Here is a 23102-nt window from a genome sequence, read left to right on the forward strand (position 1 = left end):
GGGGGAAGGCCACTGCCATAAATACTGGATCAGGTACACTCAAGGAGTAGTCTCAGGTTGCACCTGATGAAGGTAATGAGCTACGTTACCGAAATATTGTGCAAGTACGATGCTGATATCAGGCTGAGCACCTGACAACCCAAGATGTCAAGATGTCAAGAATTTCTTTCTTTCTTTCTTTTTTGAGAAACTTATTTATTTATCTACTACACCAATGTTTTCCATATCAAAGAGTCTCATTACATATTATATATCTGTTCATATCTTCAAAATACTTTGGGAATGAGAACTTTGGAACAACATTTAGCTCTCTGGTGATGCATTTTTCAACTCACCTTTACTTGTAAAATGATGGCCCTTTGAAGTTTCCTTTATTTTTTAGGGAGACAAAAACCACATGTGGCCATATCTGGCGAATATGGAGGATGGGGCATCATTACAGTGGCATTTTTCACCAAAAATTCAAGAACATGCAACAATGTGTGGGCAGGAACATTATCATGCGGGAAAAGTGATGAATTGTTTTTCTACTAACTCAAGCTTTTTTCCAGATTACTTCACACAAATCATCATTAGGTTTGAAAGTACTGCTCCTTATTGTGGCAAGAACTTGTGGTAAATTATGCAATTAAAATCGAAGAACAAAGTGAGTCTAACCTTCACATTTGATGGTATTTTACAGCTTTTTGATCTTAGCAATCCAGAATGCTTCCACGGGGACAATTGTACCTTAGTTTCGACATTATATCCGTAAACTCAAGCTGCATCACCTGTTATGACATGTTTCAGTAGTTCTGCATTATTGCTGATTTCGTCTAGCAACTGCTCAACAACTTGCATTTTCTGCTGTTTTCGTAAAAAGGTTTTGCTGTCTCATATTTCATAATAACAACACCAGAAGAAATGGCATGGCATGAGCCAAATTCTATGACTGTGATTTGATGATTGTTCATGATCGTTTCTTTCAAGTCTTCCATGATTTAATTAGTCGATGACACGAAGTGGCGTCCAGGGCGTTCATCAACATCAATGTCATCACAAAATCAAACAATGAAAAATCCAAGTGGAATAATGACAATATTATGAAAAGGAAAGATTGCTACTCGCCATACAGCAGAGACATTGAATCGCAGACAGACCAACAAAAAAGACTGCTGAACACGTAAGCTTTTGGCCAGAAGGCCTTCTTCTGTAACAGACAGCATACACAGACACATTCATGCAAATGCAGATCTCTCTCTCTCTCTCTCTCTCTCTCTCTCTCTCTCTCTCTCACACACACACACACACACACACACACACATACGACGACTGTCTTTGGCTGCCGAGACCAGACCACGAGCAACTGCAGCTGTGCGCAATGGCCTCGGCAGCCAAAGACAATGGTTTGTGTGTGTGTGTGTGTGTGTGTGTGCGCGTATTGTCTATTTTCGAAGAAGGCCTTCTGGCTGAAAACTTGTGTGTTGAGTCTTTTTTTTTTATTGTGCCTGTCTGCAAATCAATGTCATCAAAGTCTTTTTCGAAATGCTCATATCTCTTGTAAAATCTTGTTGTGCTCAAAGCATATTCTCCATTCGATATTGCCAAAAAACACCCATAACCTTTTTCATAGCTGACAACAGACTAAACATCTGATGTATCCAATTCTGGTACAGAAGCTTTTCAGACAGGTTTACCAACACAACAACTAAAAAATTGAGGTAATTTGTCTACCACAACATACAAAATTATGAAATTCTTATTACTTTTTTGAACACACTTTGTTTTCTTTACCTGTAACCTAAGTCTGAGAAAACATCTTTCAAGATTACTTTTCCTTTTCCCTATAATACACCTTCAGTCATTAAAGCAGTTGAAAAGAAGATTTCAACTTGACTGGTTGATTTCAACTGACCACATATCTTGATACTCTTTGACAGGACAATGAGAAACTTCTGCTAACCAGTTTCTCCAACATTTTTCAGTTTTTGCTTTTGACCCTTTGTTTTAGCTGAACTGTCGTTTCCTCAGAATTTTATAAGTGGTCTTCCAACTGGGGTACAGGTGTCCTGAATCTTTACCATTTCTTGATGTTCTTAAACCAACACAGCTCTTTACAGCGCACCCACTCTTTCTTGGTCAGTCGATATTTACTGTGATTGCTTACTAATGAACACTATATTTATAAGGCTCATGCTGAAGCAATCTATTACTTCAACAAATAGAATAAGCAGAACATAGAAATATTTGGCCACAGGTTTTATCTGCCAAGCAGTTGATAAACCGCTTTTACACCATCTTGAAAGTGAACAGAATCAGTACAAACATTACCTGAATGATATTTTGTACCCTGCAGTATTTGGATGATCTTTGAACTTTATACTTCTGTTGGTCATATATTTTCCGTCCAACTCAGTACACAGTAACCACAAACACAGAATTCTAATACAACAAAGGCAGCAAGAAAAAATGAAACAAACTATTTTAAAGCAGTATCAATAGAAAATTTAATATGCCATAAGGAGCTAATTTTGCCAGTAGCCACAGTTCTTACCTTATAAATGAGCTCTACAATAACTAGCTGTAGAATGTCACCAAATGAAGTAACTTGATCAAGACATGATGCTAAGTATGCAAGGGCTCTCTCCTGATCAGCATGCAGTAACATAAGGAATGCATTACGTTTGCAGGACATGTCCTGCTCACCTTCTAGAAAGTTTGCTATCAGTTCAGGAGCATCAGGGATAAGGAATTCAAAGTTCCTGTAAAACAGTAGAACTAATGAAGCTCAAACATAACAAATTCAGAGAATTCAAGTCCAGCTATAACATTGATTTCTTTTAACATGCACTTGAACATAAAATGTTACCAAAATGCAATTCCACATTTTCCATGGAACTTGCACACAATACTAATTCCAGCATGAAATGCACTACAATATGAGTTATACAACACCAATATTTCATGAACCATTAGTATTCTTGGGATTTACCTATAAATGGTGAAAATTGCAAGGACAGCATTTCTCCGAACATACGAATGCCTGTGTTCTAAACAGGCTCGAATGGCTGGCATAAGTGGCTCCAGCAGCTCTGGTTCCTTCAGTTTGCACAGGAAGCGAAGTGTGGAGCCTCGCAGGAACTCGTTCGGATGTTGCAAATCCTGAAACCAAATACACAACACAATACTGACTAAACTAATTAAAGAACAAACAAACCACCTCTACCCAAATCACTTACAACTAACTATTCACATACAGGAAATTTACCGAGCTCCTAAAAGCAACAGGTGAAATAATTGCTGATTTTTTATAATTTTAGACATAATGTCCAGTGTTGGCAAGAGATCACGTGCTAAAGTACACTGTAAATATTGCACTTATACATATATTGTAGTGCTCTCTCTGCGATAACTAAAAACCAGAGTCAAGTGATGAAATGATGGTCATCTGTGCTATGATCAACTCGGAGAAGGGACGCAGCTGTCTGCTTTTGATCGCATGCTCTTATGTGACACCATCCCTTGTGGAACTATGGGTGGTATGTTGCTCACTGCACCAGGTCAGTATTTTTCTTAGAAAGTGCGTTTAAATCTAACAAGGAGATACAGATGGAATGGGCTTCCCAATTTGGCTTGGAAGTGTATGAGTAGAAGCAGAGAGATACCCCATTCAAGTTCCTAGAATATTCCTCCCGAATTGGCCGTATGAAAGGATAAAAATCTCAAAGATTTATGAATATGGAGGATTTTTGAGTTGATGTATCGGTGCTGTAGCTCAATGGTCACTGACTGGCAATTAGTTGGCTCGAGTTCGATTTCTGTTGCTACCTTTTTTTTTAATTATTATTTTTTTTTATTTTATTTTATTCCCATTTTACTATTATCTAAATTTAAATGTGTTCAAGTAGTTTAATTTATATATGTAAAATTAATATATTCAATTTAATTATGATTACAGCTCTTGTAAATCGAAAGACTATATAAGGTGGTAAAAAAGTAGGTATGTGAGGAAATTTAGTATAAAGGTGTATGAAAAGAGATGGGTCTGCAGGAGCGATGTCTGAATTAAAAAAAAAAAAAAAAAAAAAAAAAAAGAAAAGCCACACTCGATATTAGTATATTACACTAGGTAAAGCAAATATTGCAATACTGCAACAATATTAAGTCATGACTTCCCACCACCGATAGTGTCTGAAGCAAATTCAGCAACGCAAAGTCCACAAGCTATGCTGACTGAAAAGGAAATGCAACACTAAAAAATAATTACTGTAGAGTAATGAAATTTCGGGAAGACATTTGTCTAGGTAACATGTCGATAGTGAAAACCTTGTAACCCCATTTTGTTAAATTTTACAGGAGAGGCAAAAATGGTTGCTTAAAAAATATATAAAGTGACAGATACTACTGCTACATGTGTAACTATATAGTAGAAGCCTAGTTACTTACAGATTAGAGAAATCCATACACTTTCAAATCACTCTCTCTCATAATGGAATTAGTGGTTACGCAAATTACAAGGTTTTCACAGAGCGATGGTGTTACAAGGTTTTCATTGCCTCCATCAATATTTTGGTGATTAACATGGCAAGATAAAAGATTAATGTAAGCGCAAGATAAGCAAATGCAAATGTGAAATGCTGGTACATTAATTAACAGTGTAACAACCAGAATGTTGAATGTAAGCATGCAATTTGTTGTGAAGGCACTGGATGTCAGTTTGTGGTAAAGAGTTCCATGCCCGTTGCATTTAGTCGGTCAATACAAGGACGATTAATGCTGTTTGTGTATGGCGCTGGAGTTATCATTTGATGATATCACAACACATGCTCAATTAGACACACATCTGGTGACCGAGCAGGCCAATGTAACACGATCAACAGTCTGTAAAGCATTTTGAGTTACAAGAGTGGTATGTGGGCAAGCATTATCGTGGTGAAAAACACCCCCTGGAATGCTGTTCACAAATGGCAGCACAACAGATTGAAACAACAGACTGCTGTACGAATTTGTAGTCAGGTTACATTGAATAACGATGACAGTGCTCCTGCTGTCATACGAAATCACACTCCAGACTATAACTCCAGGTGTAAGTCCAGAGAGACTAGCACACAGACAGGTTGGTTCAAGCCCTCAACTGGCCTCCTCCTGATCAACACATGGCCATCAGTGGCACTGAAGCACAACCAGCTTTCATCACAAAACACAGACCTCCACCCTGCCCTCCAATGAGCTCTCACCTGACACCACCGAAATCTCAAATAGCGGTGGTTTGGGTTGGTGGAACGCACACTTCAAGGCATCTGACTATGGGCTGACTGCAACAGTGCGTTGTGTCAATGTGCACCAACTGCTGCTCACTTTGTTGCTGCAGACACAGCACGATGCACCAGAGCCATACTCTGAACACAATGGTTCTCCCTCTTGATAGTGACAACTGGCCATTTAGAACCCGGTCTTCTTGCACCCGTACATTCTTGCGACTACCGCTGCTAGCAACTGTGTACAGTGGCTCCATTCCTGCCAAGTCTTTCTGCAATATTGCAGAAGGAACATCTGGCTTCTCGTAGTCCTATTACACAATCTTGTTCAAACTCAGTGAGGTATTGATAATTGTGTCCCTGTTGCCTTGAACGCATTCTTGACTAACGTCAACTCACCATCTCCAGTCTCAAAGGTACCTAATGCTGATGACAGTTACACTGTGTATTTAAAGCAAACCTGATATGCAACCTCATAGTGGTGCTACAAGTGCCACTCTTACGTGAATGGCGTGAAATCTGAATAGGCACGATCTTTCAGATGTAGAAACACACCAACCAACTTTAGTTTCTGTTGCACAACTCCTTCTTGGAATTGTGATTTCTTTTCCATCAGTGTATTTCATTCAAAATACAACTCAAATCCAGAATATTTCCACCAGCACTAAAGCTTAAATAAAAGTATACCACTTGACAAACAACTGGATGGTGTATGTACACATATGGACGGCACTGACAATTGAGAAAACATTCAAGGTTGTCTTAATTACACCAAAACTAACAACAATTAAGTAAAAATTTACCAATTTGGACTTAATTTCAAATAAAAAATACTTCATTAAATATAAAATAGAACTCTGGTATGGTTGACTTATAGGAAAGGCTAAAACAGAAAGTAAACAGCTTGCTACAGTGAAGGTCCTCAAGAACAAGAACAACTTCAAAGGTATGGTAAAAAAACTGGGTTGTGGCTGAAGTAGCAACATTTAGTGGAACAGCACATTTAACCTATCCGATATTTTCATTCTGTTTTCATTATTATTTACTCTACATTTTGAGCTATTGTTCACTTAATGCCTTGAACATGTCTGATAAATGAGTGGCAATGTTGAATTTACTTACAGAATAAAAAGTAAGAAATTTAAATTGAGTATCGTTTTTGCACATGTTTAATTTATTGGAAGTTTCTAATTTATAAGAAGAATAGTTTACCCCACAGTTCAGAAAACTTTAAAAACAACAACAAAGAAATTGGCTTCATGAATATGAAACCTAAAAATTAAGAACCTCTTTGTCCAAGACAGAAAGTAACTAGCCCACTTAGAGAGGAATTTATGTCAATAACTGACAAATCATTGTACATACGACATTAAAATGCTATTGCTAGGGTAAGAAAAGGGGTAAAGAGTGGAAACTACCAAAACTTTTCTTTGAAAATTGATTTTAATACATTTACTCAATAAATTATATTAGATTACCTTTCTGTAGGAGTCACAAACGAGTATCATTTCCTGCATAAGCTTTCCATCTGGTGTAGTTTTTGGTACTATTTCCCAGAATATCAATAAGAGTTTTTTGATCATGTGATCTTGCAGTGGAAGTACAAATCTGATTATAGTCATCAAAAGACCTGGGAGCCTTTCACCACTTGCTATCATCTGAATTACTTTCTTCAAAGCTTCTATTTTTACTTTTACATCTCCTTTCTCTGCAATGGCAAATTTTTCATACAAGCAAATGTTTAAAAAGATATGGTAAGGAAAAAACAGTCTTTACTCTTAGCTACTGAAAACAAAGGAAGTTTAAGTGCATGCATTCAACACAACAGGCAGTGCTTTACACAAAACAATGTCATCTCACAACCAGAATGGACGAGTAAGAATTATTTTCAAAACTGGCTCATTTCATTTCAAATCACCCAAAATAAAATCATGTTACACATGATGGCAAAAATTTGGTGTAAGGAAGTACATGTGACAGAGTGTTAAAATAGTTTTTCCCAAACTTTTTGACCAAAAGTACAGTTCAGATGATATTTTGAAACATGGGTCATTTTTACAAACTGGTGTCAAGAGACTAGGTGGCATATAAGTTTGTAACAACTACAACTTTTTTTGAAACTTCCTGGCAGATTAAAACTCTGTGCCGGATCGAGACTCGAACTCGGGACCTTTGCCTTTCGCGAGCAAGTGCTCTACCAACTGAGCTACCCAAGCACGACTCACGCCCCGTCCTCACAGCTTTATTTCTGCCAGTACCTCGTCTCCTGCAGGAGAGCTTCTGTAAAGTTTGGAAGGTAGGAGACGGGGTACTGGCAGAAATAAAGTTGTGAGGACGGGGCGTGAGTCGTGCTTGGGTAGCTCAGTTGGTAGAGCACTTGCCCGTGAAAGGCAAAGGTCCCGAGTTCGAGTCTCGGTCCGGCACAGAGTTTTAATCTGCCAGGAAGTTTCATATCAGCGCACACTCCACTGCAGAGTGAAAATCTCATTCCAATAACTTTTTTTATTTATGAACCAAATTTATTCAATTTGGTGTCACTGGAAGAAAAATGGATCAACTGTGACATAAAATTGTTCAAATGCTGCAAGTATGCATACAAATATTTACAAATCTGTAAAGAAAGTCTTTTGAAAAAGTTTTTTTTTCCAAATATCAAGAATTTTTTCATCAAAACCTCAAGTTTCATCATCATAATTTTTGTTTCACATAATGCTTATGATCATACTTTTCAACATAAAAAATAATGACAGTGGTGTTTGTTTTGTTTAGACATTTAAAATTGAAATAAAACAAATAGAAATATATGCATTTTATTTTATGACTCCTAACTAATCTACCATAAATTTTCTTCTGTTCACATAAAATACATTCGTAACATTTTACAAAGTGTTTATTCTTTTAAAAAAAGTTGTCAATGGAGAATACTGAGACTGATGTGAAAGTATATAAGTGACTGGTGCTTGTGGTTGCACTAAGAGCACCAAACTCATTAGAATGTTTTCATAAGGGATTTCAGTGAACACCACTATGAAATAGCCACAAATAAATTGAAGAAGTTAAGTTTATCAAGACAGTTACTGTTTCCCCTCCAGGCAATGCCTGCTCTTGCTAAACTGATGGAGGTCCACTTGGTCTCATATCATTTTTGTACACATTTCTGAATTTTATTATCTCATCTGTCAAAACAAAATTTTTGTATTCCTGGAACATGGGTTGTGGTAAAAGTAACAGATCTTTTGGACTTAAATCATGACTTTTATATGGGTACTGTAACATTTGTCTTGTTGCTGGAAGTGTAATAGTACTACCAACTCCATTACATGAATCTTTGCGTGACTAGTGGCAAAAATTGCCATTATTCAGTTATCTTGCTTGTGACGGCACAAATTTGCTGAGTTCATGATGTTCTTATATTGTGCAGATCTGCTATCATTGAAGTGAATTACATGTTGGATGTGTGGTATTTGTTCCAGGATATAGGTGACAGCACTTTTCTGGAAAACATAGAATGAGTTTTTTCATGCTGCAATCAGTCACCTATACACCATAACACTGACTTAATGCAATCCTATGTTTTATAGTATGCACCAAAAGAATGAAGCATAACTTGACTGTTCTGCCAGTGAAATCCTTGTGCAGCATAAAATACGTATAGTTTAATGCAAAAACCAGCATCAAGGATCCTTTCTTGTTTCCTTGTGTTTAAGTAGCAATCCTGACATTTTGACATGTAATAATGCTGTGTCAAGTTTTTTAAGTTTCTGGATGACATACTCAACAAATTCACGACTTTCTTCACTAATGTGTCCAAAGTAGGTTGATCAGTTTGGATCCACTGCTTGAAAGTAACATTTTCAGTGACTTGTTCGGAGAAAGAGAAGGATGCTGAAAGTGGAACTTATAGGGGATCCAAAATACAGCATACAGCAGCTACATGAAGAAAGTGTGAAAAGTCTGAATCAGCAATGATTAAATCTAGGACTGGAGGCACTGGAGGAGGACTGGAGTGCTAATGAGTTATATGGTTTCCTGAAACAGTCAATAAGGAAGTAGTGGAGGTGGCTTTAATAAGGAAAGGGAGAAAACAGTAAGAACTGATGGGACGACCATGTAGTAGTTTGAGGTGGCTGAGGAAAAGAAGAAACTATGTCACATATGATTAAGCTCTGGGAATGAAGAGGATCGGAATAGGTACACGGTATATAAAAGGAGAGCTAAGAAATTCCAGAGTGTGTACGCAGACAAAGAAAAAAAAATTCCCGGATTTCTCGGTTAAAAATACATTTTCTCCTGGGTGAAAACATACTTTTTCCCTGTCAACTGACAGTACATTTTCTCGCAGAACTGTATAACTTATCCATCCTTTGAATGGTTATGGTTTTATACACGGGCGTAGAATTTCTGGTGCTTTAGAAAATGAAACACAGGGGGAAAAAAGTTTTGGAAAGATCTTTGATGTGCAGTAACATGTACGCTGCATATTTTCGTATTACAGAAGTATAAATTCGAATTCCACCAAACAACACATGTTACTTTCCGAAGCATTGAAATTGAGATTGCGATGCGCTTTTGTAAGCCAGTCATAGCTCATGTCACGTGATTTTCACCAGCCGATGATACCAGGTATTCAGAGCTTATGACACATGATGAAGTCAGCCAATAGCAACATCACTGATAAGTAGCGCGAACACACAAACAGAAAAAATTAATGGTTTAAATTAATATACACAGTGTTGCTACAAGAAAAGTAAAGCTTTCACTTATAATATTGGTCTATAGCAGGCTGTTCCAACCGAGCTCCAGGGAGCCGGAGCGCTCCGGAGCGCTCACTGCGGCAGCTCGGAGCCCGCGTGGAGGGGGAAAGCGAACTCACTGCCCCCTGGCCGTAATGCAGCCGTAATAATCCGTGCTCAATGACAGCTATGACTAGCCGCGGGAGCTCTGTACCTCTATTGGAGGATACCTTTCTATTCATTGAGAGGGATGGTCGACCACAGTGTTTTGTATGTCATAAAGTATTTAATTCTGCGAAGAGGTACAATATACAGAATTAAATACAGTCAGGTAGAAGGTGTTGCACGCAGAGAACTGGTAGCCAGGCTTAAGAACGACATACCAGTAGACGTATGTTTAAAAACGGATTCGTAGTACGGAGGGTATCAAAACATGCAACATAGTTCGTGTTCTGTAATGCGTTTATAATTTTCAGGTGAATGAGAGCGGAGAAAACACTACTGAATCTGCAATTGGAGCAAGCTACAGGGTCGCTCACATCACTGCGACGAGTGGCAAACCGTTTTCGGTGGGACCACTCATAAAATCGTGCATGGTAGCAGTTGCAGAATGTTCGTTTCCAAGGGAGGTGCAGGCAATTGAAGGGGTTTGCCTGTCGAAGCAAACAATGTCTCGTCGAATCCTGGACATGGTGGCTGATTTAGAGACACAGCTCAGGAAAAAGGCGGAGAGCGTTGTTGCATTTTCGATAGCGCTTGACGAAAGCACCGACATATCGGACTGTGCTCAGCTTGCAGTCTTTGTGCGTGGTGTCGACATGGAGCTGCAAGTACCTGAAGAACTCTTGGATGTAGTACCACTCGATTACACCGCAACAGGACGTGACATTTTTGAAGCTGTTTGTGAATCAGTGGCAATATGAATTTGCCGTGGGATAAGCTAAATTGTGTAGCGACAGACGGTGCACCACAAATGATCGGGCGTCACCAAGGTTTTTCTTCTCGTTTGAAAAATAAACTCAGGGACGAATTCGGGAAAGACTTTTGACTCTTCATTGTTTTATTCACCAAGAGGCACTGTGTGCTGAAACAGTATAGCTAGGTGGCGTAATGAAAGATGTCGTGAAGTATGTGAATTTTGTGCGGTGTCAAAGGATTCCTGAAAGATGTGGAAGCGGAGTATGGGGATATATCTTACCACAGTACAGTTCGTTGGCTGAGTCGGGGAAAAGTTCTTGATGTTTTCTTTGCCATTAGTGAGGAAATACCCCTTTTCTCGAAATGAAAGGGGAAGAAATGCGTTGTCTGAAAGATATAAAATGGATATCAGACCTGGCGTTCCTAGCTGACATAACTATGCATCTGAATAATTTAAATCTGTCATTGCAGGGCAAAGGGCAGCTAATCGTTGACATGCACGACCAGAGATCAAAGTGTTCATGGAAAAGTTACGTTTATTTGAGATTTGAGAGGCAGATGAGTAATGGACATCTAACGTTCTTCAATCATCTTGCTTCTTTAAAACTACCTGAAGGTACTACTTTCGGCGATTACCAAGCAAACTTAAAGCAGCTCATCACGTCGTTTGAAACACGATTCCAAGACCTCACTAGTTTGGAAATGGAACTTAAGGTGTTCAGCACTCCTTTTTCAGTTTCCACCATGACTTGTCATCGTCACTTCAATTGGAGACTATTGATTTGCAAAATTCAACTTTGTTGAAAGAGAGGTACTACAACACCTTGTATTTGTTACGATGGTAGTGTTCATTACAGAAAAAAACATTTCCCAAACTTCACAACAATGCCGCTCAGATCATGTACATGTTTGGATCTACGTTTTGATGTGAGCAGCTTTTCTGAGCAATGAAAACAGTTATAAAGTAACTGCAACAATTAAGGCCATCCTCCGCATTAACGCTGCGAACACTTTGACGCCTGATATTTCCGATCTTGCGATGAAAAGAAAATTTCAAACTACAGAGGCCCAATAAATTTAGTATGCAATTTCTTGTAAAACACTTGTTCCTTATTTATTTCCTGAAGATCGTATTTCCTGGTGTAGCACGTCACCACGTCTTAGCAGCTAAGAGTGTGAGGTTGTCGATCTTGTAAGACGCAGCTGGCACATCAAAACGCTTGCCTTGCCGCCTGCCTCAGCCAGCCGTGCCACGTGCCGGCCCACTTGATTGGTCACAGCGAGCGACACGGCTCCCTGGAGCAGGGAGCGCTCCGCGGCTCACAACGGAGTCCACGAGCTGGAACAGCCTGGTCTATAGGATTAATACGGAATATACATAGTGTTGCTACAAGAAAAGTAAATATTATAAACTTATAATATTGGTCTATAAGATTAATACGCTGAAAGAGAAGCTAAGCTTTCACATATACTGTTGGTCTTTTATGCACGTATTACAATTTAAGATATATCACACAAATGTGCCATTAAAATTTTTAATAACGACATAAATGTCTGTTCTTCTGGGCTTGAAATTCATCTAAATGGCTCATCATCAAAGAGTTTATTTTTAAATGAGAGTCAAACATTCTTTGATTTAAGAAATTCATCGTATATTCTCGTACGTAGTTCAACTTGCCTAAAAGGAAATTTTCTTTGATAGTAACACTTTTCAAATCACCATTCGGAATATTTTACTGTGACCTGTTAGAAATAGGTTCATTTCTGCAGTTTCCAGAGAGCGCCAGATGACAGGTGTCACCGCGCTTGCGCAGCTACGATGTCGAAGGGTGCCGCATGGTCGTACGTGTAAAACATTACATGATCTTACATTGGGTCATAAAAGAAGCAAGGCATTCGGACCTGGCTGCTTACACAGCCAACTGCCATATTTCTGTAGCCAGAAGCGAGAGAAGGTACTACTCAACTGCGCATGCGCATGATTCCGCTTGTAACTGCTAAAACGAATCTTATGTAAGAAGTTGTGACGTCACGCTCATCGGAGGCAATTTGTTGTTACGAATCATTGCATATTCTTCCTAATGCCTTTGACAAATTTTCCTGTTGGCAGACGCTTGTAAGACCACTTTGTTTTGTTGCAGTATATGGCGCATTTACTTTGCAGTTTTAAGTTTTACTGGCGTTCTACGGGTCGGAGCGTGGAATGTCAGATCTCTTAATCGGGCAGGTAGGTTAGAAAATTTAAAAAGGAAATGGATAGGTTAAAGTTGGATATAGTGGGAATTAGTGAAGTTCGGTGGCATGAGAAACAAGACTTTTGGTCAGGCGAATACAGGGTTATAAATACAAAGTCAAATAGGGGTAATGCAGGAGTAGGTTTAATAATGAATAGGAAAATAGGAATGCGGGTAAGCTACTACAAACAGCATAGTGAACGCACTATTGTGGCCAAGATAGATACGAAGCCCACACCTACTACAGTAGTACAAGTTTATATGCCAACTAGCTTTGCAGATGACGAAGAAATTGAAGAAATGTATGATGAAATAAAAGAAATTATTCAGATAGTGAAGGGAGACGAAAATTTAATAGTCATGGGTGACTGGAATTCGAGTGTAGGAAAAGGGAAAGAAGGAAACGTAGTAGGTGAATATGGATTGGGGCTAAGAAATGAAAGAGGAAGCCGCGTGGTAGAATTTTGCAGAGAGCACAACTTAATCATAGCTAGCACTTGGTTCAAGAATCATAAAAGAAGGTAGTATACATGGAAGAAGCCTGGAGATACTGACAGATTTCAGATAGATTATATAATGGTAAGACAGATTTAGGAACCAGGTTTTAAATTGTAAGACATTTCCAGGGGCAGATGTGGACTCTGACCACAATCTATTGGTTATGAACTGTAGATTAAAACTGAAGAAACTGCAAAAAGGTGGGAATTTAAGGAGATGGGACCTGGATAAACTGACTAAACCAGAGGTTGTACAGAGTTTCAGGGAGAGCGTAAGGGAACAAATGGCAGGAATGGGGGAAAGAAATACAGTGGAAGAAGAATGGGTAGCTTTGAGGGATGAAGTAGTGAAGGCAGCAGAGGATCAAGTAGGTAAAAAGACGAGGGCTAGTAGAAATCCTTGGGTAAAAGAAGAAATATTGAATTTAATTGATGAAAGGAGAAAATATAAAAATGCAGTAAATGAAGCAGGCAAAAAGGAATACAAACGTCTCAAAAATGAGATTGACAGGAAGTGCAAAATGGCTAAGCAGGGGTGGCTAGAGCACAAAAGTAAGTATGTAAAGGCTTATCTCACTAGGGGTAAGATAGATGCTGCCTACAGGAAAATTAAAGAGACCTTTGGAGAAAAGAGAACCACTTGTATGAATATCAAGAGCTCAGATGGAAACCCAGTTCTAAGCAAAGAAGGGAAAGCAGAAAGGTGGAAGGAGTATATAGAGGGTCTATACAAGGGCGATGTACTTGAGGACAATATTATGGAAATGGAAGAGGATGTAGATGAAGATGAAATGGGAGATACGATACTGCGTGAAGAGTTTGACAGAGCACTGAAAGACCTGAGTCGAAACAAGGCCCCGGGAGTAGACAACATTCCATTAGAACTACTGACGGCTTTGGGAGAGCCAGTCCTGACAAAACTCTACCATCTGGTGAGCAAGATGTATGAGACAGGCGTAATATCCTCAGACTTCAAGAAGAATATAATAATTCCAATCCCAAAGAAACCAGGTGATGACAGATGTGAAAATTACCAAACTATCAGTTTACTAAGTCATGGCTGCAAAATACTAACGTGAATTCTTTACAGACGAATGGAAAAACTAGTAGAAGCCGACCTAGGGGAAGATCAGTTTGGATTCCGTAGAAATATTGGAACACGAGAGGCACCAAAAGATGAATACACCAAGCAGATTCAGAAGGATGTAGGTTGCAGTAGGTACTGGGAGATGATGAAGCTTGCACAGGATAGAGTAGCACGGAGAGCTGCATCAAACCAGTCTCAGGACAGAAGACGACAACAACAACAACAACAAGTTTTATTTTCATTTTTTCACTCGTTCATGTTTTATTACTGAAGTATTATTCGGCAGTAGCGAGATACAGTAATATTCTTTGTAAGAGTATCGGTTCTTACCAGTCAAAACTACAAAAATTTAACTGAAAACAATGAAAAATTCCCGGAATTCTAAAATATTCCTGGGTTTTTCACACTTTTCTCCCTGATGAAAAAATTCCCGGGTTTTTCCCGGATCTCCCGTTTGTCCCGGGTCGTATACACTCTGAATTCAGAAGAAAGTGTAAGGAAGATGAATGGGCAAGAGCATGTGGGGAAATAGAGCATTTGCTTGGAAGTAGGAGATCGGCAGAAGCATGGAGGACAACGAAGATGAAAATGGTTAGCAATCCTGCACCCACAATACAACTTATATCCACTGGTCATTGGAAAAAGCATTTTGAAGAACTTCTGGTAGAAAAAAGAAAAGACCACATGACAGAAGTCTACAATAAAAGTAGTACATTAGGTAATACATAACCTATACTAGAGGAAGTAGTAAAAGATGTGCTTAAAAAGGTAAGTATACCAGGAGGAGCTGTACTCAACTGTGGAAAAATGGACTCCCTCAAATGGTAAGACTTACACGTAAACTCTTCAATCAGATTGAAGAGGGAGAGGAAATACCAAGAGACTGGTGTGTATCATACATACCTGTTACCTATGAAAAAATGAAACAAGCAGCATCCAAATAATTACAGGGGAATTAGTGTTATGGAATCTATCAGAGAATTTTTAGTGCTATACTGAAAAGCAGGTTGGAGAATGAGATTGGCAGAAAGACGCGAGGTGAACAGGCAGGTTTTACAGTGGAAAATCTTGCATGGACCATATTTTTAGCCTTTGACAGATAAGCGAGAAGGCATATTCTAAGGATCAGGAGGCACACTAAATATTTGTAGATTTAGAAAAAGCATATGACTCTGTGCTCAGCAACACTCAGTGGGAAGGGATGGAGTATATAGAAGCACAACAAATACCCGTATTTCAAAGAATATACCACCAACTGTGGGCAACAGTTAAAGAAGGGAGATAGTTGAGTGAGATATTTCAAACATCAAAAGGGCTTAGACAGGGCTGCAGTAGGTTGCTGACCCTGTTTAAAATATATATGCAGTATATATTTGAATGGTAGCATCAGTAATGCAGAGGTTTGGGAATTTCTTTCCAGCATGGTACTATCTACTCATTATTATTTGTCAATGATAAAATACTAGCACCACGAAGCGGAGAGGATGTCAAATTTAAGATGATGAAGTTAATGGAAGCATCTGAACAAGGTGGGTTTAGAATAAATATGAGAAAAACAAAAAATCTGGTAGCGGGAGGAATAGAAGGGAATTATGAAAGCTATAAAGCAGTTTAAATATTTAGTATCTTAGGATCTACTAGCCATTCCTCAGGAAGCTATGAAACAGATGTGGAATGCAGGATCTCGTGGGCAAGAGGAGCAATTAAAATGCTAAATGGAGCTCTGTGTAGCTGGAAAATATCAAAAGAAACAAAGAAAAGGATTCTGCAAACAGTAATAGGAAGTATACTAATATATGGTGCAGAAAGATGGACCGCGGCAGAAAAGCAGAGTGCAGGCAGTAGAGATGGATGGAATAAGCAGGGCAGCCAGGATATCCGAAAGAGAATGGAGAAGAAATGAGGAAATTTTTGGAGAGAATGGATAGGGAACTAACCAGTTGTGCAAAGGACCGAGAACAGAGCTCTTCAGTGAAATGGCCATGTACAGAGAATGGGCAAGGATGAAGGCTGAAAGCAATCCTGGTACGGTTGCCGCCAGGAAAGAGGAAGCATGGATGGCTGCGATTAACATAGAGAGTGGGAGTAATTACGACAACAAAGAAGAGAGACCTGAAAGAGGGATACTACAATTATTGTGAAAGTTCTCAAACGGGAATACAGGACAATTGCTGAAGGGTGGAGAAAGTGAAAGTAAATTAAGTAAATAAAAATGTAGTAAGAGTGGAAGCTGAAGTGAACAAGAGCGATCCTTGTATAGAAATTTTCAGAAAATATAAAATATTGCCTATCTGCTCTACATGCGTATCTACTCTATGTACCTCCTGCAAGCAGTAATGTTCATAATTATAAAACACAAGGAAGGGAAAACTTTCACAGAATTACAAGTAATTAACAGGCTTCAGACTGCCGTCCACGTAAAACAAGGACAATTTTTTGCAATAGATGGCCACCTGATTTTAAGATAGCTAATTTAAATAGAAGTACTTCATAACAGAGAAATACTGTTATTCAACAGAAGATTTTGAATTGTAAAGCCTTCTTGTAAAACTGTTAGTGTATAAAATCATAAGCTTGTTTTTGTGACAGTAAACTCATAATTTCTGATTATTTTTTATGAATGTATTTTATTGGTAAGAGAATTAAAATTAGTACAACCTTGTATCACAATACATATGTAAATTAAAAGCTATGCCAATGTCTGGAAACAATGCTGTATGGACAACAAATAAATAAATAAATAATAAATAAATTCAAAACCATCCACTCTCTCTATTCACCAGCAACACACTATTTCTCACCCAAAATCTGTCACCTTAATCTTTCCTGGCATCACAACATTTTGGGCAAACAGGAGTGGTTTGAAAGCATACTGTTATTCAACTTCCTGCTCTGCAAAAAGTAATTGTGGACCAAATATGCACTGCAGCATAATTCCAACTGAGCAATGGTTTTCAGTATGTCATGTTCATTGGTCAGAAACTACTACAGAATGCTGCTTCCTTTTCTGCATGTTTGAAACAGTGTCTCTTTCTTTACATCATTGTTGTGATTGTGGTACACACACACACACACACACACACACACACACACACACACACACAGAGACAGAGGCTATAGTGATTCACTGAACAGTCATTGAAATAATGACTATTTCTGACAATAAAATTATCCACAAGTGCAAATAAATAATACAAGAGGCAAAAAGTAAAATATAATGTCAAAGACTCAGCACTTAAGTGATATTTAGTGTTATCACTGTTCACCATAAACTATACTGTGGCAATCACTTCACAAAAGATTTTGAAAAACCTGAAACTGTAGTAAATGAGAAATTAAGGTGTCAATGTAACAGTTCTTGCAAATTATGAAACAGGAATTTAAACCGTATGAACTGCTTTATGAGTTAAAGTTTAGAAGTCAGTTATGTGGACTGTTACCCAAAAATTCTAAATAATAAAAGCAAATTAGTGTTTAAAGGCAACATACCAAGATCTATTTTCAACTGCATTTCATTAGGAGGATCAGAGTCTGATGGAAGATTAATAATTGTATAACATGGTTGCTCAACTGTCACCATTTTTATAAACTGATTCTGTTTCTTCAGTTATATCAATCTGTAAAAGAAAATAATTATCAGACCATAAAATGCTGAACACATAACTAAACTACAGAGCAAAACAAATTTTGGCATACATAAACACTTTGAAAGGTAATATGGAGAATGTAGCTTACATTCTGTGGCTAGGTCAAATAATATTCTCTGTATGTTAATTGTATCGTAAGAATAGTATGTCTTTTTTGATAACAATTATTTCCATTATGACTGTATAAACTGGCGAAATGAATGAAGTTGTTGACATGGCTAAAAAACGCACATCCTTGGCTGCTGCTACATCGCCTAACATGGTATAGCAGTTATAGTTGCTTGGTGGCAACAAGAAATATTTGATAGACATTCTCTGCCATGCTGTCATTCGATGTGGAATTGTCATCTTCTTCATATTTAGGTTTGCTGCGTGACACAGTGCCAAAATATTGTATATACAACTATCTCATCTCCACCTGACTCTTCAGCTATTTGGAGCTACGAAATGTTTTCTTAATTACTGCCAGAAATTTGTCCCAGTTATTGAGCTTTTCCATATTCTCCTCAAACCACAAGTGGGCTACACAGCATTGCCATCAAACCATATAACACAAAAACAACAATCAGATTTTAGTCACTAGGACAGGATCACTAACAAGAACTAACATATCTCACTGAAAACACATGTATGAGCACATTTTAAAGTACAGCCTTCCACTCTGGGGGCGAATCCACTGCAGTCCCAACACATCCACTGTAGTTTCATGATAAGTACTGGGAACAAACCCGTCAACAGCCGTTAGTTCGCGTACAGAAAGTCCTTTACAAATTGTGTCAGCCCTGAGAAGGGTCTTTTTTGTAGCTAGGACATTGTTTACTTAAAGCAGGTGCTCGAACCAGCAACCCTCTGATGTGACACAGTCTTGGTAACGTCAAATGGTGTTTTGCCAAACTCATTCAAATATTCCTGGCATTGCCATGATGTGATTGGCGGCATTTTGAATGCGATCCATTAATTCCTCTTCATTTCTAAGTTGTTTGTGTCTGGGTGGGTGAACTAGAACCTTGAAGAATCCCCACAGGAAAAAGTCCGGAGGTGTGAGGTTTGGTGATCATGGGGGCCATGTCCTATGAGCACCCCTGCCAATTAGCCGGCCGTCGAAAGTTCATTTAAATATGTGCGTACAATATGACCGTTATGTGTGGCCGACCCACCAAGTTGCAACCACATGTTTAGCCGTCTGTCCAGGGGAACATCTTCCAGCAGGCCGGGTAGAGTTTTTTTCAAAAAGTGAAGGTAATTTGCCCCGTTAAGTCGAGGAGGTAGATGGACTGGCCCAATTAGATGGTCACCCACAATGCCTACCCACATGTTGAGTAAAAATCATTCCTGGTGTCTGTAGACGTACGTGACATGGGGATTTCTCTTTGGTCAGTAATGAATGTTTCAAGTGTTGTAAAGGCCATCCGATGGAAGGTGCACTCGTTGGGAAACAACACAATGGCGGGAAGTCAGGATCTCAAGCAGCACATCGCAAAAACCACCCTCAGAACCCTAGCCTGTGTTCATAGTCCACCACAGGATTTAGATCTTGGACAGGGTGGAAACTAAATGGATGCTGGCCATCGTCCCTCAAAACCTCCCAGACTAACAGATGAGTGACCCTCATGTCATTTCCAACCGCTCGAGTACTTGTCGTAGGTGCTTCCTCGAAGGGCTTGGGAACAGTCTCTGAAACGCAGCATCCTGTCGTGTTCGAGTTCTTCCAGCATCACTGTGATATCCTGCTAATGAGTCTGTTTTGCCAAGTCACCGATGAATTGCTGTAAACGTTTGCAGGTGTGGCTGGTGTCTTGCTGGGTACCGTTCCTCATACAAACATCAAGCTTCATGTGCCTTACCATCTGCTAGGCTATAACCGTATCTCGTTGTTCTTCAAACGAATACTGTGCTGCCATGCTTGCTGTACGACTAAATTGCGGGTGACGTTTTTTTTTTTTTTTTTTTTTTTTTTTTTTTTTTTTTTTTTTTTTTTTTTTTTTTTTTCGGGCGCACAACTTCAATGGTCATTAGCGCCCTGACTACTCTAAGAATGCACCGCGAGGCACAAGTTGACAACAACAACTAAAAGGGAAAACACAATAAAAGACAGACTGACAGGCATAGGATTAAAAAACATCATCAAATGTCCTTAGCGAGGTTTGTCAAATTGATAAAACAAAGAACACGAGCAGCTGCTCGTGGGTCATCCGCTAAAATGGCATCTAAAGTAGTAGGCAGGTTAAGATCGAGGCGCAGTGTTTTAAGATTGGGACAGGACATTAAAATGTGACGAACTGTCAGCAAGTGCCCACATGGGCAGAACGGCGCCGGCGCAGCCGTCAGCAGGTGGCGATGGCTGAACCGGCAGTGTCCAATTCTTAACCTTGCTAAAACTACCTCCTCCCGCCGAGAAGGGCGTGAGGAGGACGTCCAAGCCACGGGAAGAGGTTTTAAGGCCCGAAGCTTGTTGTCGGTAAGTGCAGCCCAATCGGCATGCCACAGCGACACAACGCGCCGACAAATGACCCTGCTAAAATCGGACGAAGGGACACAACAAGAAGCTGTCCGAGGCTGGAGGACCGCAGCCTTGGCCGCGGCATCTGCAGCTTCGTTCCCAGGGATACCGACATGGCCAGGAACCCACATAAAGCTAACCGGCGTACCGACGTCCACCAGCTGCTGAAGAGAGCGTTGGATCCGGTGTACGAAAGGGTGAACCGGGTACGGATCACTGAGGCTCTGGATGGCGCTCAGGGAATCTGAGCAGATGACATAAGCAGAATGTCGGTGGCGGCAGATGTACAGAACAGCCTGGTAGAGGGCAAAGAGCTCAGCTGTGAAGACCGAACAATGGCCATGGAGCCGGTATTGGAAACTTTGTGCCCCGACAATAAAGGAACACCCGACCCCGTCATTGGTCTTAGAGCCATCTGTATAAATGAAAGTCATGTTGTTGAACTTCGAACGAAGTTCCAAAAAACGGGAGTGGTAGACCGAACCGGGGGTGACCTCTTTTGGGAGCGAGCTGAGGTCGAGGTGAACGCGGACCTGAGCCTGGAGCCAAGGTGGCGTGCGGCTCTCGCCCACTCGAAAGGTTGCAGGGAGTGAAAAATGAAGGTGTTGAAGGAGGCGACGAAAGCGAACTCCAGGGGGTAGCAAGGCAGAGACATACAACCCATATTGAAGGTCAAGAGAGTCGTCAAAAAAGGAACGATAAGAAGGATGGTCGGGCATTGACAGTAGCCGACAGGCATACCGACAAAGCAGTATATCGCGCCAGTAGGTGAGTGGCAATTCGCCAGCGTCAGCATGAAGACTCTCTATGGGACTGGTATAAAATGCTCCGATCGCAAGTCGTAAACCCCGATGTTGTATGGAGTTGAGGCGGCGTAAGATGGATGGCCGTGCAGAGGAGTATACGAAGCTCCCATAATCCAGCTTGGAGCGGACGATCGACCGATATAGACGAAGTAGGACAGTTCGATCCGCTCCCCACGACATACCACTGAGAACACGGAGGACATTTAAAGAACGGGTACAACGGGCGGCCAAATATGACACATGTGGAGACCAGCTAAGTTTCCTGTCAAAGGTAAGGCCTAAAAATTTGATTGTCTCCACGAGTGGGAGAGCAACGGGACCGAGTCGTAAGGACGGTGGGAGAAACTCTTTGTAGCGCCAGAAGTTAATACAGACCGTCTTCTCGGCAGAAAAACGGAAGCCATTGGCGACACTCCAGGAGTAAAGACGGTCAAGAGAACGCTGAAGACAGCGCTCCAAGACACGTGGACACTGCGCGCTGCAATAGATGGTAAAATCGTCCACGAAAAGGGAGCCTGATACATCAGCTGGGAGGCAATCCATTATTGGATTGATCGCGATGGCGAAGAGAGCGACGCTCAAAACTGAGCCCTGTGGCACCCCATTCTCCTGGCGAAAGGTGTCTGACAGGACAGAACCCACACGTACCCGAAACTGTCGATCCATTAAAAAGGAACGAATAAAAAGAGGGAGGCGACCGCGAAAGCCCCACGTATGCATGGTGCGGAGAATGCCCGCCCTCCAACAGGTGTCGTAAGCCTTCTCCAAATCAAAGAACACAGCCGCGGTCGGGCGCTTCCGCAAGAAGTTATTCATGATGAAGGTCGACAAGGTAACCAGATGGTCGACAGCAGAGCGGCGCCTTCGAAATCCACATTGTACATTGGTAAGTAGGCGTCGAGACTCGAGCAGCCAAACCAATCGAGAGTGAACCATTCGCTCCATCACTTTACAGACACAGCTGGTAAGCGAGATAGGTCGATAACTGGAAGGCAAGTGCTTGTCCTTCCCCGGCTTAGGAATCGGGACAACAATAGACTCGCGCCAGCATGCGGGAACATGTCCCTCAATCCAGATGCGATTGTATGTACGAAGAAGAAAACCTTTACCCGCAGGAGAAAGGTTCTTCAGCATCTGAATATGAATAGAATCAGGCCCTGGAGCGGAGGACCGTGATCGGCCAAGTGCGGTTTCGAGTTCCCGCATGGTGAATGGGGCATTATAACTTTCACAATTCGAGGAGCGGAAGTCACGTGGCCTAGCCTCCTCGGCCTGTTTGCGGGGGAGGAAGGCAGGGTGGTAATGAGCGGAGCTCGAAACCTCGGCGAAAAAGCGGCCGAAGGCATTGGAGACAGCCTCAGGGGCCACAAGGACTTCATTCGCGACCTTCAAGCCAGAAATTGGGGAGTGGACCTTAGTGCCAGATAGCCGGCGCAGGCTACC

At 40.4% G+C, this 23102-nt stretch overlaps 1 protein-coding gene and 1 non-coding gene across 2 annotated transcripts in view; one reads left to right on the plus strand and one right to left on the minus strand.

Moving 5' to 3' along the window:
* Positions 1 to 23102, minus strand: part of LOC126198728 (coatomer subunit beta) — a 119596-nt gene that overhangs the window by 80266 nt on the left and 16228 nt on the right. Inside the window, exons 2-5 of the mRNA XM_049935249.1 lie at positions 18196 to 18323; positions 6716 to 6945; positions 2972 to 3141; positions 2534 to 2741 (exon numbers count right to left, since the gene is read on the minus strand). Coding sequence (XP_049791206.1) covers positions 2534 to 2741; positions 2972 to 3141; positions 6716 to 6945; positions 18196 to 18286 — 699 coding nt within the window. The 5' untranslated portion in view covers positions 18287 to 18323. The remainder of the gene's footprint in view (positions 1 to 2533; positions 2742 to 2971; positions 3142 to 6715; positions 6946 to 18195; positions 18324 to 23102) is intronic.
* On the plus strand, positions 7587 to 7661 carry Trnas-uga (transfer RNA serine (anticodon UGA)). Its single transcript has one exon. It is a non-coding gene; the product is annotated as a tRNA-Ser (tRNA).

The sequence above is a fragment of the Schistocerca nitens genome, chromosome 8, assembly GCF_023898315.1.
Source record: "Schistocerca nitens isolate TAMUIC-IGC-003100 chromosome 8, iqSchNite1.1, whole genome shotgun sequence".
In the NCBI taxonomy this organism is placed as follows: Eukaryota; Metazoa; Arthropoda; class Insecta; order Orthoptera; family Acrididae; genus Schistocerca; species Schistocerca nitens.